This window comes from Dasypus novemcinctus, chromosome 3, assembly GCF_030445035.2.
Source record: "Dasypus novemcinctus isolate mDasNov1 chromosome 3, mDasNov1.1.hap2, whole genome shotgun sequence".
NCBI lineage: Eukaryota > Metazoa > Chordata > Mammalia > Cingulata > Dasypodidae > Dasypus > Dasypus novemcinctus.
Window position 1 is genome coordinate 27,394,105 of NC_080675.1, and position 19,469 is coordinate 27,413,573.

General features: G+C 41.1%; 1 protein-coding gene across 1 annotated transcript in view; it reads right to left on the reverse strand.

Annotated features, from left to right (window-relative positions):
- Positions 1-3,966: 3,966 nt before the first annotated feature.
- TSHR (thyroid stimulating hormone receptor) overlaps positions 3,967-19,469 on the reverse strand; it is a 190,972-nt gene continuing 175,469 nt past the window's right edge. Inside the window, exons 9-10 of the mRNA XM_004470897.3 lie at positions 7,373-7,561; positions 3,967-5,541 (exon numbers count right to left, since the gene is read on the reverse strand). Of these exons, the coding sequence (XP_004470954.1) occupies positions 4,128-5,541; positions 7,373-7,561 (1,603 nt within the window). The 3' untranslated portion in view covers positions 3,967-4,127. The remainder of the gene's footprint in view (positions 5,542-7,372; positions 7,562-19,469) is intronic.

The following is a 19,469-nucleotide window of genomic DNA, read 5'->3' on the forward strand; positions in this document are numbered from 1 at the left end:
TTATCTCCTACCTCCAAGCCTTTTTTTTTTAAGAAAACCAGTATTACTTTCAGTTTTTCAATTGGTTGTAGACAGCCTCCCTCATCTTCCTACTGTTTAAAATAGGAAATTAGCTCCCCTACCATGTCCTGTACCTTTATCTTTCCCCTCCCACACCTGACTTTTGTCAACTAAACTTTTGTTTTTACTTGCCAAGGTTGTGATGCTTACATCCTATTGGTAAGTGTAAGTGAGTTTGTTGTTGTTGTTGTTGTTGTTTTTAGGAGGTACCAGGCATTGAACCTAGAACCTCATAATTGGGAAGCAGGCACTCAACCACTTAACTGCATCTGCTCCCCATAAGTGAGTTTTATAAAATTTGATTTCAAGAACTGATGACCTATAATGTTTACAATTTTAAGATATATAAATTTATTAACAATAGTGTGGTAGAATATATTGAGAAGAAAATGACATTATACATGAAGTATAACCTCAAATAATTTTTGAGAAAAGTTGTGTGGGAAAAGTTAAAAACATAACTCATTCAAATATAAGACAGGCACGTGTCAAAGAGTTTATTCAACTTATAATTTAATTCAGAAATTCAGTTTAACATGTTAAAACTGGTTTACAAAGCATGTGAGAAACTAGGTAGATATAAAAAACTTAAAAGTATTGAGATAAGGCTGTTGAGTTAGATTCAAAACTGGTTAATGTCCAGTGGGACTATAAAGACCCAGGGTGGTTCTTACAAACCGGAGTCCTTTGTGAACTTGTATCAGTGGAGCCACAGAGACAGATGAGAAACACCCAGAAGCTGAGTGAGAAGGCCCTGGGAGCCAGAAGCAGAAATCAATGGAACCCATGGAAGCAAAAACCATCAGATGCTGCCATTGTGCCCTGCCATGTGCCTGATCAACCACAGCTGCAACTCAGGAAGAAGACATCTCCTGATAAAGCTTTATTATTATTATTATTTAATATATTTTTATTTTATTTTATTTTGAGGTACTGGGGGCCAGTGTTTGAACCTGGGACCTCATATGTGGGAAGCCAGTGTGAAACCACTGAGCCACATTGGCTTCCCTCCTGATAAAGCTTTGATTTAGAGATTTTCCCAGCTTCAGAACAGTAAGCTTATAGTGTAATAAATCCCCAGCGTAAAAGTCAATCCATTAACCCATTTCTGGTGTATTGCTTTGACAGTGGATAGATAGATAGATAGATAGATAGATAGATAGATAGATAGATGGGATTATATGGCAAATGTGGCAAAGTGTTAAAACTGGTGGATCTGGGATCTGTGTATCTGGGGGGATAGAGGTATGTTGGAGATATCTTTGTGAAGGTTATACTATTTTTTTAACTGTTCCTGTAAGTTTGAAAGTATTTCAAAATAAAAGTTTTAAAAAAATAATAATTTAAATAAAACAAAAAACCAAAATGCATTGTTGCCAATATGTTTCTGTAGTCCTTTGAGGTATTCAGAATGGATGAGAATAACTCTACGTGTTATACTACAATTTTTCTCAAGGACTTCAAGCAGTTAGAATTATATGTTCTCAAGCTGTTATTTTTAATTCTTGTGTTTACTGTTTTCTTCTGTTTGCCCTCACTTTACATTATTGCCAGTCTCATTGTGCCATCCTGTAATAGTCTCTCTTCTCCTAACTGGCTGCATCTTATATGCAGATTTATCCATAAAGCAAGAGTCAATAAACAATAAACTTTAAGGGTGTTTTGAGAGATACTCCTTTGAGCATATGAGATTTAGGGCATGAATTTTGTGACAATTATTTTGACCAGCCTGAGGCCTCTTATCGCCACTGATTTGGGTCTACCTTCATATAGTTGAAAGCTGATAGATAAAGTGAAATCTGGACAGGCTTTTTAGATTTATCCACATTAGGGCGCTATTTAAATTCCTACTGTCAAGATTAATCATTTGCTTGATACATTCTCTTACTATTATTTTCTTTCAGCCATCACTGCCTGCCAAGGAATTCACCTGAAGTAATTTGTTTCACATAAAGGCCATGTATAATCAAAATAGTGTTTTACTTAAGTTATTAATTGATAGTACATAATATATTTATTATTATGGATTTTTTAGAAAAATATGATTTTCCTGTCTTTAGTTTTAGCACAGACAATGGTAACCCTGAAAGAAACTTACAAATTAATAAAAAGCAAGACTCTAGGAGGCAAAACAATCATTTCATAGGAAGAAAATTTATTTTCTATTGCAAATGCAATATGCTCAATTTTAATAACAATTATATTTAATTCTCTTTCTTAGGACTCTTTCTAAAGCATTGGTTCAGCTACTCAAGATAAAAACACACTATTTACCAAGATGAGCTATTTCAAAATGTCATAGGTGAGAAACACATGTCAAAGGTAATTCATTTGTTTAATTTCATTAGTTATAAGTGAACTGGTGGCTAAGTCATGATTTTAGGTGGTTTTAATATTTCTATTAAGAAGTGCAAGGCTTGATGACAAACAGGAATGGAAACAGATGTAGAGATTACAGATAAGTCAGGGCAACCATCTCTAGAGCCCATTTGGTCCACTATCCCCACTCCAGAGACTTAAAACTAAAAGGGCTTTTATTTCATGGTATGGTTCATGAGCACTGAGAAGCGAATGTCATCCCTATTTAGATACTCTTTTTTAGCACAAAATGAAGAGACTGTCTTTATAGATAACCTGGAGAGTACATCAAGTGGTAAAGACCCCAACTATTTTAAGTTAAAAAAAAAAGATTTTACATCCAGCAATCAACAGGCTTTGGAAGGGGTGGCAGTTTCAGAAGAGAGGAAACCAGTCTTGACTGCTTTAGCATCATCTTGTGGACCAGAAACAGTTAAGAAACCAATCCCTGAAGAAAAGTTAAGTGTTTCATAGTAACACTGGACAGTGAAGTAGTAAACTCTAAACAACAAAAACTTGCAAAACTACATTTTATTCTGTTATATAAGGAACAATCTGTTTGGGTTTCTATTTTTGGCTTGATAATTACAGCTATGTAGATCTTGCCACACAGATTTAGTCCAGTATGGTCACTGAATAGAATTTTTGGCATACACATATAACCAAAAATGAAACAAAGAAAAAATTTCCAGGGTCATATGTTCAGGCTCCAAAGAGAAGAAGAAAACAGCCCTACAAAAGAGATCTGTTTTGGTTATGCTTCCTTAGTGCTTTTTCTTTTTCATCACTATGGAAATATGTTTTGAGGGAAGAAGATTCAAAACTAGAAGAGGTCATTGAGACCCTTCAGTTATACAGAATTCTGAGGTTCAGTGATTTGCCCTGGGTACCACAGTTAGCTGGTATCCAGCCTGCTTTATTAATCAATGGGTGATTTGGTGTGCTCTGGCCATCACTTACACTTGTTGCTACTTACAAATACTTTTTGAGTTCACGTCATTTATTCTATAAAAAGAGCAATTTTTAGTTTGCTAGGCCACATCAGCTGAAATCTTGCCTGTTTTTCCAGGTAGCACATTAACAGCTGGGCTACATCAGGTAGGTCCTTGTGAGGAGATGGTTAACAATTTCAAAGAGTGAGCAAACAGCCCAAAATGAAGGCTTTCCCCTCCTTCCTATCTCTTAATAGCAATTTCTTGCATGATAACTACTTGTGTTGTTTGGCTTTTCATACTCTCTGCGGTTGAACTGGAGATAATGAAGTTTTTCTGAGCCAATAAGGGGCCTATTTTCTCTTATGATCACCAACCAAATCAATAGCATTTATCTTTTGCTCCGTTTGTAGTATGAAATGCTATTTAAAAAAGTGAGAAGTTTGCTGTTGACATGGCTCAGTCGAATTTATTGAGCATCTTACACAATGTCATCTCCGGACTTAGTCATCAAGCAAGCCCTACAGAGAATATAGATTATTTTGATATCACCAAGGCTTCAGACATCATGCTGGTAGTGTCTTTTTTTTTTTCCTCAGAAGCAATGATTAGATTAACACTAGTTACTCTCAAGTGATAAACTCTTGCCCTTTGAAGCATTACCTGCACAAGGGTTATGTCACCTGTATGCTGTGTGTGTCATGGTGTTGGAATGTATATTCCAGAAACCAGCCTTTTCTAAGTCCTCCTATCACCACTGCAATAGGATAGGGCTGTTTACAAAACTGTTTGCTTGTATCCTTCTGAGACCTGACCCTGCTTTTTTAGGGTTAGATGGGAGCTTTCAAGCAGTTCATAGTCATCCTGCATGTTGGGGAGACTTTGCCTCGTGTTCTGGTTTACCTTTTGGACCTGCATAGCAATGCTGTTCTTTGGAGAAACTCTCTGACCCCGGTAGGCTTGAGCCTGGCGTTTACAGATACCAAACTTGCTGAGCAGGATGAATACATCCCTCTGGAAGGCCTTGGTGAAAATAGCATAGAGGAACGGATTGGCACAGGAATTAAGTGGATAGAAGAGAACCAGTAGGATTTTAGAGTTGGAAACGGTGATGAGAGGCTTGTTCAGAAGAGCTGACAGAGCATAGAATGAGATTGGGGCCATACACATGAAGTCAGTGAAGATCAACACAGCCATCCTCTTGGCAATGTTGGTGTCTTTGTCCCCTGAGTTATACTGGGGATTTCGGACTGTGATATAGATCTTCACATAACAGAAGCAGACAATGATGAAGGCAACTATGTTGAGCAATAGAACAAGGACAATATAGGCCAGAGCAAGCGGAGTCTCCGTGTCCATAGGCAGACAGATGCTAACCTTGGCGTAACTACTTATTCCCACCAAGGGGAGCAGGGCAAGCAGGAAGCAGCAAACCCAGCCCCCCACCATGATGACATAAGCGTGCCTGAGGCGGATCTTCCGGTCCAGGCGCATGGCAAAGGTGATAGCATACCAGCGCTCCAGGGTGATGACTGTCAGTGTGTACACTGACAACTCACTGGCAAAGACAGTGAAAAACCCAGCTGTGTTGCACCCAGGGCCCGTCTGCCAGTCGATGGCATGGTTGTAGTACTCAGAGTGAGTGTAGAGGTCTACGGAGGCAATGAGGAGCAGGTACATCCCCATGCAGAAATCCGCAAAGGCCAAGTTGCACATGAGAAAGCGTGGAACAGTCAGTTTGTAGTGGCTGGTGAGGAGGATGAACAGGACAAAGACATTGCCCAGAAGAGCCAGAAGACTGACAAACCACACCACAATTCTCAGGAACTTGTAGCCCATTATGTCTTCACAGGGGTTAAACTCATCTGATTTAGGGGTGCACACCATGTCTTCATTGCCGCCACACACAGTGTAGTCATAATGGCTGTCGAAGGCCTGGAGGGTCTCTTCCTGTGGGTTTTTGAGCTCCTGACCAAAACCAATGATCTCATCCTCTTGCTCTTCAAAGAAGACATAATAATGAGAGTTGCTGTGGGTATCCTGGACCTTGGAGTTTTCCTTGTCCCCAACACTCTTGTCACCTGAATCCTCTTCATAGTCCTGGTAGAAGGGGCCATTCAAGGCATTCACAGATTTTTTCTGCCGCATGCTCCGAATACTGCTCTCATTGCACATGAAAGACTCAAGGATTCTGTAAGGCAATGGGAACAAGTCACCCACCTACTTAAAACCCACGAGTGGTCTTCCGAACACTTAGAAAAATATGCAAATTCCTTACTGTGGGCTACATGAGTTTACAAGATTTAACATGATCTGGTCATGCCTGTTCCTCTCCATCATCTCCTATTACTCTTCCCCGCCCTACAGTGATCCAGCAACATTGGCCTTAATTCTCATCTGCAATCACTTTGAGAACAGCAGTGATAAGAAAACGTGGACTCTGGAGCCAGTCTGCCTAGGTTAGAACCTGGCTGTACTATTTATTAGTGGTTTCACCTTGGGCAGGTCTATAAACCTCAGTTTATTTATTTGTCAAAGGGGATAATAACAGTTTCTATTTCATGGAGGGTTGTTAAAGGATTAGATGAGTTTATTTCTTAAAATCTCTTACAACAGCACCTTGTGCTTTATGTTATTATTTTTTCTCTTCAGGGCTCTGGAACTCCCTGATCCTTTTGCCTGAGAAACTCATTACTGCCTCTTCTCGTTATTTAGTTCTAAACGCAAATGCGCCTTTCTCAGAGAAGGCTTTCCTAATCTCCTTGAATAGATTGCCTCCCCCTTTTGTTTATAGCTCTATCTGATTCTTCCTTGTTTGCCTTCATAGGGAAGTTCACCTGTCTGAGATATTATTGCTCAATAAATATCTGTTGAACAAATGAATAAATGGACACTCTCATGCATTCATGTTCATGGAATTAAGATTTAATTTTTCCCTAGTCTACCTGACTCACAACAAATGGGATTCTTTATCTTGCAAGCGCTATTGAGCAGAGCTCAATTCATGTATTGGTCTCTAGCTAAAATGCACAATGGACTGGCTGTTCCAACATGTTTGGAGGTTAAGGTTAAATCTGGGGTCCATGTTAGCCTCCCACCCCCCTCCTGGTCCTCTCCTACTCACACCACCAGGCATCAGTATACAGGCTGTCACCACTACCCTCACTTTGCTTTCTGCAGTTGTCATGCCCATAGCAGCCTTCCTGGCACAGCTGTTCATCTTTCCTGCTTGCTGCTACCCCCACAACTAGACCCCAGTTTATTTCTCATTGGAAATGTCAGTGTAGAAAGTCATCTAGTAGGTACTTCTATTGAAGCTGACAGGGAGTGAAGAAGAGACAAATGATTAGAAGAACGGGGAGCACATGAGACAAGCAGGAGATAATGCAGAGCAAAAGTATAGGTGAAGGCAAGTGGCAGGGAAGGTGTGGAGAGAAAAAGAACACCATCCTCCTTTGCACCCTTGCCAGCAGCCTGATATAGAAATCATACATATCACAGTTACTATTTAGTGAAAACTTAAAATATCCCAGACAGTTTGATGGGCGCTTTCCATTCATTTTCTCAATCTGCTCAAAACTCCTATGAATTATAATCTCCACTGTCAGAGGTTGAGGAGGTTAAGTAACTCGAGTAGGATAACACAGCTAGGAAATGGCACAGCTGGGGTACAAGCCAGCTGACTCAAAAGCCCATGCACATGTCAGCAGGAAGCTATGATATTGGCAAGGCTTGGACTATCAGGTAGTCCAATTGTTGGAGCATATGTGTCATCTGTAAGTGTGTTCTCATGGTGTAGCATATCATATGTGTTACAGCTAGAGACCAGCAATCATGTTCATGTAACTTGCTGTGAGAAAGTCTGTAGGTTCATTGGGCCACATGGATTTCCTGTTTTTATGGATGTCTCTGATTCATCTCGATCTGGTATTCACACCACAAAGCTTCTTACCCCAAGCCAGAAATTAATGCAATGTCTATCAAAGACCTTTTGCTGCTTATTCCAGACCCTTGCCACTTACCCTCTGATTTTCTTCTGATTCTTAAAAGCACAGCAGTGGCTCGGGTAAGAAAGGTCAGCCCGAGTGAGGTGAAGGAAACTCAAGGAAAGTGGGAGTTTCTTTAGAGTCCAAGTGTTTCTTGCTATCAGTTCCTTCAGGTGCTCCAGGCCTTTGGATGGCAGGGCAGTGACACTGGTATAAGAGACATCCCTGGGGATAGGGAGGGGAAGAACAGAGCAATACAGAGAGGTGGTGAGCAGCCTGGGCCTTCTAGCCACAGACCAGCAAGTCAAAGTGGCCTGACAGCATGGACACAAGGGAAATGGCATCTTCCTTCCTGCTGGAGAATGTGCTCTTAGAGTCCTTTACATATAGCCCCCATCAAAAGAAGGATATTAGGCTTCTAAGCTTAAAATTTTGAAGGGACTCCCTTTTCATTGCTTGGAACCTAGTATTTATCAAGACAAACAGCATTTCAGCAGACATTTTATTTTACCCACTGAAGCACAGGCAAATTCTTGGAATCAGAGACAGATGTCAATTTTGTACTGGAAATCTATACCAAATAACTATGCAAGCATCTCAGGGACAAGAGGAATAAACTTGAACAAGTTCAAAGGGGTCTGAACTGCTCTCAGTCCCCATGGGAACTAGGGTTTTGGGTTGAGAAGCTGCTAACTGACATGGATCATCATCAATATCGTGAAAATCTTCTAATGATCTAGAGCTTGGGGTTCATAACCAGCCACACTGTGAAGAAATCTAGGTTTACAAATCTGAAATAAGATTGAAGTCACTTCTGGAAACAATGGAGGTATGTTGTGGTGAGCCTAGGAACAATACGCATGTCCGTGTTACTAAAGTAACACTTCAGTAGTCATTCATGGTGTTTAGGGTGACATTCCCTGTTCTTTTCTCAGTCCCAGAGAGTACAGGTTACATGCCTTGCTTTGCAAATGGCCTTCCATTAGTTTCCTTGCATGAGATTTTATGCTTTATCCACTACCTATTCTTTAGAGAAGGTGATTACATTTTCTTTTACATTCACTATAACTAGTATAAAGCCTGTTAGGAAGCTAATTCCAATATTTACAACTTCTTCCTCTCCATCACTGCAGTTGGACTTAGCTGGGATCTATATTCTCAGGAATCAAGGCTGCAAGAACGTACTTGTTTTTACAAATACAAAATACCTGTATCCAACCACATTCTCATTGCAGAATTATGACTCTTTTGGGGGAAAGATGCTGCACTTGTTGTTGTTGTTTTATGTATTTAGTTAAAGAATTCTATAATTTAGCCTTGCCCAAACTTGCTTGGTGGTAAGAATTACCCTCAGTGCTTGTTACCATATGATACCCAGGCAAATTTTTAGCATTAGGCAAGTACATTTGGTAAACTGGCATAAATGAACAACTTTGCAGTTAGTGAGAGAGTTAAGGGTTTTTAGTTAGCCTTAAGCACAATCGTGAAGTAAATGCCTCTTCCCGCCATTCTGTCCTTTTGATTCATCACTTTCTTGTTTAGCCATGCTATCTTCAAGGTGTGTCCCTCTTTCTGCTTCCAGTTGTTTGGAAGTAATTATGTGTCTCTATACCTAATGATGCTTTCATATCAGCTAAATAAGACAGCATCTCTTGAGTCATTTTTCTTCTCTTCTAGTTATAATGATCATGCATGTTCATCTGAGAGTTTATCATTCCAAGAAATATGTTTGCAATTTCGTAGATATTTCTTGAGAAAATAGTAACTCTTCCAGTTACTATTGCTGCATAATAGAATATTCCAAAACAAAACAACAATATTTTCTATTGTGAGTACAGCTTCTATGGGTCAGGAGTTTGAGCAGGGCATGGGAAGATGGATTGGCACAGCACTAAGAAGACTTGATGTCAAGGAGCTGGAATTATCTGGAGACTTCTACATTCCCGTGTCTGGGTGCCGGAGCTGAGGTGACTCAAAGGCTGAACTCAGCTGGGCTCATCGATGTGGCCCCTCCATGTGGTCTCTTTGTGGATAGGGCTTTTCACATCATGGCGGCCAGCTTCTTGAGAGGAAGCATCCTGAGAGGAAGCATTTGGCGAGTCAGTATTCCAAGAGGACCAGGCAAAAGCTACATGGCCTTTCTGATCCAGCTTCACAAGTCACATAGTGTCACTTTCTCCATATTCTATTTATTACAGCAATAACAAGACTGCCAAGATTGAACATAGGGGACATAGAGCCCACCTCTATGTCAAAGATTTGCTGTCATATTTTAAAACTGCCACAATAATCTAAGTGGCAGAGATATCAGTGAGGCAGGTATTTGGTAAAAACTGGCAATTCACCACTTTGCAAATCATTATTTCTGGTACGGACCACTGTGGGCCAGCATCAGGACCACCTGTAATCTAGACTACTGAGCCATACCCTAGACTGCCTGAATTAGAATTTCTGATGGTAGGGTCCAAGAATCTGCATTTTTAAAGAAGCTCTCCTGATGATTCAGAGATTTATCTTAATTTATAGAGCATTTTTAATGAAGCAGGAAGGTACTGAAATTAAGACAAAGAGACAGGGTATGTTGCATCCAAAGAGACTCAACAGGTCAAGAGTGGAGTTGTACCTATATAATTTGAATCTAGAGTTCTCAGTTTCATGCCCTAGTTGCTTTTCACTTCTCCTTATCTTCAGGTCACTTGAGTCTCTGAGCACAGATTCATTTGTAGCAACCTTCCATGGACTCATTAGGAAATGAGGAGACGGAAATTGATTCCAAGGTTAGACTGAATGTCTGCAAAGAGCATATCCTAGGGAGGTCTCTAGTTGGGTCCCGTGGGGTTGAATTGGGAGGTTATTTGGGCAGGCATGGAGAAAAGAAGTGCTGGAAAACATGCATACAACTTATGCCAGAAACATCTGAAACTTAGTGGGTGTTTAGCATATAGTGCTCAACAAAGGCCAAACTCCTCCTTGCCACATTTCGGAGTTCCTCAATGCAAGGAACCGAGGAAATATAGCTCAAGCCCAGATCTTGACTTGTTTACCCAACTGCTTATTGGATATCTCCAACTTAACAGATTCATCCATAATTCAACTATTGATGTCCCCCACCCCACCCCAAACCGCTCTTCTTCCATTTTTCCCATCATAGTTCCCCATTGGCACTTCTATTCACATAGTTGCTTACTAGAAACCTGGGAGTCACCCTGACATGTGGAGCCTCCTCACTCCATTAACATTTAATCTAGCAAATGGCCTGTCGATTCAAACTCCCAAAGAATCTTATATCCATGTATTTGCATCTCTAATACATGGAGAGAACTTTCGAGTTCAAGCTAACATCACCTTTTGCTGCATAGCTTTCTGTGTTAACTCTAGCCATTTCCAATCCATTTCTGTACAGTAGCCAGAGTAGTCATAATATGAATAGGATCATGTCATTGCTCCTGCTTAAATCCTTGCAGTGGCTTCCCAATGTACCATGAATAACATCCATCCTCCCTACTGTGCTCTTCAAAGTCCTGCAGATCTAGCCTCTGCCTACCTTTCCAACCACAACTCAGGGCCCAAGGCTGCTTATAGTACAAATTAGAATCTACCTGAAACCTTACTCCCCTCTGGCATGAACCCCTTGACGTGGCCCTAAGTGTCCTTTGAGCATGCTGATCCTAAAGCACTCCTGCCATGTTGCCTTCTCCTGGTGTGGGCTGCTCCACCCATATTGCTTCAGCACTAACCAGGTCAAGTGGGGGAATTACAACCTTTTTCTTTTCTTTTAATTCTCTTTATTAAAAACAAGTTTTAGATGATAGAAAAGTTACATTAAAAATGTAGGAGATTCCCATACCCCCTCCCACCCTGTCTCAATATTTTCCCATTAATAACAGCTTGCTTTAGCACGGTATACTTGTTGAACAAGTATTGAAGCATTGCTAACCATGGTCTATAGTTTACATTATGGTATACACTTTCTACCTTACAATTTTATAGGTTTTGACAAAATGTATAATGGCCTGTATCTGTCATTGCAATATCATGCAGAATAATTCCAATGCCTTATGTTCCACCTATTCTTCCATCCCCCTCACCTCAGAACCTTTGGTTACCACTATCTTTATATCAATATTACAAGTTCTTCCATTACTACAATAATAACAAGTTTACTTTAGTTCATGGTTGCAGTCCCCTCTTATGTTTGTTCATTTCTCAGTCTTGAGGATTTGGGGATGACAATGCCCACTTTGCTTCAGAGTGAGAGATGGCTTAGATCTTATGCAGATGGAAGGAACTATTTTGCTTGCAGTGGTAGATACACTTTGCTTTATGGGTTGGGGATTGTCCATCATCATCATATTGTTAGTTGTCCTAAGTGAGTCCAAAGAACTGGAGAGTAGGCATTGGCTACAACTCTGCTGAGATTCAGCGCCCATTTCCTTTTTCTTGATTTAATCTCTCTTGCAGAGAGCTGCAGTTTTAGTCAAACATTTGGGGTATTATCAGAAAGGAAGCTAAGAGTTCTTTTACAACTTCCCAGTGGATGTAGCACTGCCTCTCCACTCAAAATATCACACATGGAATGATTCTACTTGTTTTTCCTTATTTTCTGTGCTCTGTCTACAATCTTCCTGGGCATGAAGCTTCAGGGTTATCATGGAGTCTTTCTTGAACATTTCCCCACATACCATGACATTAATATTTACATTATAGTGCAATTTAGCTAGACACTGGGATTAGATGCTGAACCTCAGCTGTTTATACATTTATAGTCTCATGGTTCTCATTGCTACCACCTTAGTTCTGGTATGAATTACATTTCGCCTGAGGTTTGCGAAAACTTCCTGACTGGTCTTCTAGAAATATTCTACTAATCCCACTTACAGATTTAAGAAAGACTATTCCTTCTAAATCATGAATCTCATACTTCTTTCCACCTTGAAACCCACAGTTCCCTAGTATCTACAGAATGAAGTTCAAACTTCTTATAAGAGTGTTCTCACTTGCTCTAGTGGGAATCTCTTCCTGAATCCCATGTCTTATTCTTTCTTGATTTTCTCCCTTGTTTCCCTGGAGCACATTCTCAAGTATTAATTTCTTAGGAAAGGCTGCTGCATAAGAGAGATATTTTCAGAATACTTGCATGTCTGAAAGTGACTTTTTATTTCCCCTTACATCAAATTGATACTTTATCTAGCAGTAGTATTTTAGGTTGCAAATCACTATTTAGAATTGTAAAGGCATTACTCAATTGAATTCTAGCTCCCAGTATCGCTGTTGCTAAGTATGATGCCATTCAGGTTCTTATCCTTTTGTCTCTGACTCGTTTTTATTCTCTAGAATTTTTTTTTACCTTCTCTTTTTTCCTTGTGTGAAATTTCATGGTATGACTTGATATGGATCTTTTTTCATTCATTGTGCTGGGCACAGACCATGGAGGGGTCCATTCAATTTGCTTTTCAGTTCTAGGAAATTTTCTTGAATTAATTCCTTAATAATTTCCTCCTCTCCATTTCTTTGTTTCTTCTCTGGAATTCCTAGTAAGTGGAAGTGGAACTGCCTGGATCCATCCTGTATAGCTCCATATTTTTCTTATATATTTTATCTTATTTTCATTAAGTTGTCATGGTAGACTCTCTTGACTCTATCTCCCAGCCTTTCTATTGAATTTTTAATTAGCTTGATGAGAGCTGGCAAGCTGTCTCTTCTGTTCACTGACTTTTATTTATTTTGGCATCTAGACTGGTTCTTACAAATTTGTCGAGTGCATGAAGACAGGTCCAAGAGTGCTTTATGGTCTTTGCTCCTTCTTTAAAGCATATTTGAGGAAGCACACCACAGTGTTGAGGAGCATGGGTTTTAAAGGCAGTCTGGATCTCAAACCTAGCCTCCCCACTTACTACCAGTCACTCAACATTTTGTACCTCAGTTTCCTCATTTTGGGTTTGTGATACATAGCTGACAGTGTGTTCTCAATAAATATTGGCTTTTATTATCATTATCATGACCAAGATGGCCTTAACACAGTCCCTTTAGCTTGACTAAACTTTGGACAGGCTTTTCCCTGACTCCAGCCCTTTTACTCTCCTGGTATGGGAGAGGATCCTGACTAGGCAGTCCTTATTTTCCTCTTCCTCCCTCTTGTCCTCACAGACTCCAGATGGCCTAATTACCTCAAAGAAAAACATTCTGAACCAAGCAGTACTAATTGCAGCCTCAGAAAATCCCTCACCCATTCCAGCAATCAACACCACCTTACTGTACTATTTTCCAGTGTTTTCCTCCAACATACTCCCAGCCCTTATAAAGCTGGCTGCCCTTCATTTTTATGGAGTGGAATTCTATTCCCTTTCCCTTGCTTTAGAAGCCTCTGAATGAAGTTATCCTTGCCTCTTTCACATTGCCTGGTACTGTTTTTTCTTTGACAATTGTCATTATTGTTTAGTTTTACGGATGAAATATCTTCTGTTTTTTTCAGATTTATCTCAGGGCACTAATTAAGCTTTTTAAAAATTTCTCATCTGTTCACTACAATGTCTTTGACTCCTCCAGGCTCACTGCCCCCACATTTGGTTATTTTGATTTCAATCTTTCATGTTAGAAACGTCTTTTAAAAGCAGGTGAGTCTTGGTTATACCTCCACATTTAAAAGTCAACACTGGAAATCTGATTCGGAGCTCGTCCACTGGAAAGCCTTGCTTTGGAGCAATTGTGTAAGGAGCTGGGCATTGTGTTGTTGGACACTAAATAACAGAATGTGGAGGTCTTTTTCGCTGTAGAGGTTTTCAACTTCAGAGAACAGACTTTCAATCTCCAGCTTAGAGGGAAGATACTTGGCTGCTGGCACTCTGAGTAGGGTACAAGGCTAACATTTCCAGATACTGACCTTCAATTAGTCCTCCTAAGTTTAACCACATGTCTCACTCTTTTTTTTATTTTAAAGATTTATTTTATTTATTTCTCTCCCCTTCCACTGTTGTCTGCTCTCTGTGTCCATTCACTGTGTATTCTTCTGCATCTGCTTGCATTATCTGGCGGCACTGGGAAACTGCGTCTCTTTTTCGTTGCATCATCTTGCTGCGTCAGCTCTCCGTGTGTGTGGCGCCAATCCAGGGCGGGCTGCACTTTTTTTCACGCAGGACGCACACCTGGCGTGTGGGGCACCCCTACACGGGGGCACCCCTGTGTGGCAGGGGACTCCTTGTGCGTGGGCCAGCTTACCACACGAGTCAGGAGGCCCTGGGGATCGAACCCTGGACCCTCCATATGGTAGACAGACACTCTACCAGTTGAGCCACGACCACTTCCCCCCCATGTCTCACTCTTGCTCATGGTATGTCTATCACCTCTAAATCTCATGGTCCTCAGTGGGTGTATGGGGCAAGGAAGCTGCCTCTGGCCATGAGTTCTCTCAGGTCTGCCTTCCTTCTTTTTTACCTTTTCTCTTCCCAAATTCTGTAGTTCTGTGCGTGCACATACCTTACCTGACCTCTGTTATTGTGGATTTATACATTTCCCATCTTTTTAGGAGAGTGTCAAGACAAAACAGAAATAAAAGCATGGGTTCAATGCATCATCATCATCTTTAACTTTTAATCACTACTCTGTTTAGCAGGTAGAACTGTGCTAGAGCTTAGAGCAACTACTTGTTGATTACTGAACCACACCAAATTGTCTCTCAGCTCTGGGAGTGGATGGAGAAATAGCCTCAATCTGAAAAAACCCTGAAACTCAACAAGGCAGTGGCCATTCATGGTACTGAAAGCTGTGTCTTCTTCTGTTCACCATAAACTTTTATTTGGCCACTTTCAATCTGTGACGTTCAGTGCACCTACTTTTCTAAAACAAGACCTTGAAAATATAGTTTTGGTTTTTTTTTTCTGAGAGAGACAAATATGGAGAGCTGCTTTCAATGTTAGGAGAATTCATTTGTGAAAGCAGCCATGCACATGGGAATCTACAAACTAGAGGGCCTCCCTTTCTTGTTGATTCTGGCACTCTCCTCAAATGGCTCATCAAGTGATGGGCACTGAATTCCATGTGAATTTTTCTCTAGCAAGTATTTACTCACAAAACAAAATGCTGCTGAGCTGAGCCCTGGCAGACAGTTTGAAATCTAATTGCCTTGGTCATGGGAACAATCTCAAGTGAATGTTTGATGAGAGTAACAGGACTTGTATTTGGAGAGTGCAAGTCCTGCAGTGTTATACACAGGGCAAGAATATCACTGACTTTTAATGATGCCAGGAAAAAAAGAGCCAACTAATATTTTATGGCACAAAGGGAATAAATGGCTCCTCAGAAACAATTATGTATTCTACCATCCTTAAACTTGGAACCATTTTCATTTTCTGAAAGACATCTTGCTACCAATTATGATTTAGGGTGAACTTTTGATGAATTCAATTCCAAATTAAATTGAATAAGCACTGATTGGCTTGCCTATATTCCAACAGCCTTTGCAAGTCTCTTTTCTGTTTGCCTGTAATGAATGTGGGTTTTTCTAAAGGTCAGTATGTAAAAGCTGCTCCATTATAAATGTTAAGTCACATCCATAAATTGGTAGATGAAATGCAGCTAAGGACAGGAAGAAGATTAATTTACTGCTTAAAAGATAATTTAATTAATTTATTAAAACTGAACAAAAAAAAACAAAACTGTATAGGCTTAGATACTCCAAGTTCAAGAGAGTAAGTTTTTTTAATTAATTTAAATTAATTTTAAAAATATTATATTCATTCAAAAAATATTTATTGATTTCCTACTGTGTCTCAGGTTAGTTCTAGTTGCTGAGACTATACCACTAAACTAGAGTAGCAAAAATTCCTGCTTTCCTGGAGATTATATTCTAGTGGAGAGAGTGGAACAATTTATTTTAAAAGGATGATGATGACAAGGGTATATGGAAAAGTAAAGCAGGAAAGAGGAAAAGGAAGAGGTCTAGAAGTGGAATAATTAGATATGGGGAGGGGGTGTTAGGGAAGGCCTTATTGATTGTTTTTTTTTTTTTTCCAAATTCTACTCAATTTATTCATTTTTTAAAAAATATTACATTAAAAAAATATGAGGTCCCCATTCACCCCCACTGCCCCCACCCCACCACTCCCCCCACAGTAACACTCTCCCCCATCATCATGACACATCCATTGCATCTGGTGAGTATCATCTCTGGGCATCGCTGCGCCATGTCCTGTGGTGTACACCATAGCCCACACTCTCCCACGTTCCATCCAGTGGGCCATGGGAGGACATACAATGTCCAGCAAATGTCCCTGGAGCACCACCCAGGACAACTCCAAGTCCCAAAAATGCCTCCACATCTCATCTCTTCCTCCCATTCCCCACCCCCAGCAGCCACCATGGCCACTTTTTCCACACCAATGCCACATTTTCTCGATTATTAACCACAATAGTTCATGAATAGGATATCATTAAGTCCACTCTAATCCTTACTGTATTCCTCTTTCCTGTGGACCTTGGCTTGGTTGTGTCCATTCCACATCTATGTCAAGAGGGAGTTTAGCTTATTGATGGTTGAGCAAAGATCTGAAGGAGGTGAGAGAGGGAGCCATGTGGACATCTGGGGCAAGAACATTCCATGCAGAGGGAACAGCCCATGCAACGCTTTAAGGTGGGAATGTGCCATGTGTGTGAGGAAGCAAGGAGGCCAGTCTAGAAAGTGATGGGAAAGGAAAAATGGAGCAGGAGGTCAGAGAGGTATTGGAGAGACAGATCATGTGTGGCCTTCCAGGCCATTGAAAGGACTTTGTCTTTAATCCAAGTGAGGTCAAAAGCCTTCAGAGCAATGATATAATCTGGGTTATATTTTAAAAGGGTCAATCTGGCTGCTGTTTTGAAAATAGACCAAAGGCAGCAAAGGGTGGAAGTAGGGAGACCAGCAAGAGTCCGAGAATAGAGGATGATGGCTTGGACCACAATGGTAGCAACAGAGATGCTGAGGATGGTTAGTGTTTGGGTATATTTTAAAATTAGAGCCAATGAGTCTTTCTGATGGATTAGGTATGGAGTATCAACAAAGAGAGGAGTCAAGAATGACTCCAAGATTTCTGTACTGTGACTAGAAGAATGGAGTTGGAATTTCCTGATATGGGTCTGTGGAAGGTGAAGGAGGTTTGGGGAAGATCAGGAGCTCAGCTTTGGACATGTTGAGTTTGAGATGCCTAGTAGACTCCACGCAGCAATGTCAAGTAGGCAGGGGTTTAGAAATCTGATTATGGAGAGTTGTCTGGAATATTTCAATTGGGTTTTCAGGCATTATTTAAAGCCATATGAGTTGATGCAATCACTAAGAAATGAATGAAGATAGTGACGAAATGAAGGCCAAAGCTAGAGACCTGGGAACTCCAAAATTAAATATCATGAAGAAGAGAAAGAACTAGAGACTGGGAAGGAGCAGTCAAGGGGTGAAGTAAAACCAAGAGAGAGTAGTGTCTTGGAAGCAAAAAGAAGAATGTATTTCAAGAAGGATGGAGTCATCAACTGGGTTGAATGCTTCTGAGATAAGATCTAAGAATTGTCCATTCGATTTAGCAACTGTGGCAGTCACTGGTGACGTTGAAAAAGAGAAGTTTCAGTGGAATGGTTGGAGATGAAAAAGTGATTGCAGTGAACTTAGAGATTTGGGGAAAGGAATTAGAGACCATGTAACCAGATCTTTTGAGAAGCCTTGCTGCAAAATGGCAGAGATAAGTAGGGCAGAAGCTGGAAATATTGCATCTGGTTGATATTTCTTTTAGGTGTTTTTAAATCTATAAGTTCAAGAAATATTGTTTTAAGATGGGAGAAAACTAATGCTGATGGGAATATCCAGTAGAAAGGAAAATATAGATAATGTAGTACAGAATGGTGAGGCTTGCAAAAGTGATGCCCTTGAGTTGCTGAGATAGGACAGGATCTAGGATCCTAGTGGAGGGGCTTATCTTAAAAAGGACCTAAAAATACAGGAGTGGGGGAGGACCAGCAAGATGGTGTCAGAGTAAGGTGCTCCTAGAGTCAGCTCCTGTTTCAGGTCAGTTAGTAAACACCCAGAGCTCTCAGGAGTTAGTTGAAGTCTCCTGTTTGGGGGTTCCATGAAGCCAGAAGAACATCCTACAACACACTTGAAGGAATGCAGAGAAGACTCATAAGTAGAGCACTCCACACCATGGAGGCTGGTGCCCATCCTCCACTGGAAGCACAAGCCACCTCGGGAGCTGTTCTGCAGCTGGAATTGAAAGCTCCACTTCCCAAAACAGCAGAAGAAGAGGCAATTGGGCACCAATTTCAGCTACTGATGACTAAATTCAGCAGGCTACGGTATAATCCCGAGAACAGCTAAAGTTTGAGCCTGTCCAAGTCAGTAAGAGGTTGGGAAGCCACCATCTTAACTCTATACCTGGCATGAGGGGAAGTGGGGCGGACTGAAAATCTCAGTCCTGGTGGGGATCAGCTCTTTTCCCATCTAGGTCAGTTTGCAGCTCTAGCCTAGGCCCCAGTGCCAGCTCCAGCAGGGAGGAAGCTTCGGGGACCTGTGCCAGCCTCTCCGGCAAATTCCCAGCCAAGCCGTGTTGGCCAGTGATTATCCTACTCTGGCGGCACAAGCCACCCCAGGAGCTTTTCTGCGGCTGGAATTGGAAGCTCCATTTCCCAAAAACAGGGGAGGAAGAGACGGTTGACCACCAATTTCAGCTATTGATTGGTAGACTTGGCTGGCTAAGATATAACCCTGCGGACAGCTTCGGTGTGAATCTCCCCAAGTCAGAAAGAGGCCAGTGGCCACCATTTTTACTCCACCACCAGTCTGAGGGGAAGCTGGGCTGACTAAAAATCACAGTGACTGTAGGAACCAGTTTCTTTCACCCAGATCGGCCTGCAGCCCTAGCCTAGGCTTCAGCCCTGCCTCTGGCAGGGAGGAGGCTGAGGAGCCCTGAACCAACTTATCCAGGTAACTGCAGTTAACTTTGACTGGCACAGATTGAAAATCAGAAGTATACCAGGGCAATTGTGATCATCTTGCACCTGCACTGCATAGATTGCTGCCCACACCTGCAGTTCCGTCCCTGCCCCAGGCAGGAAAGAATTGGGTGTGAAACTTCATTAGTCTCTCTGGGCAACTACAGTCTAGCCCTGAATGACTTGG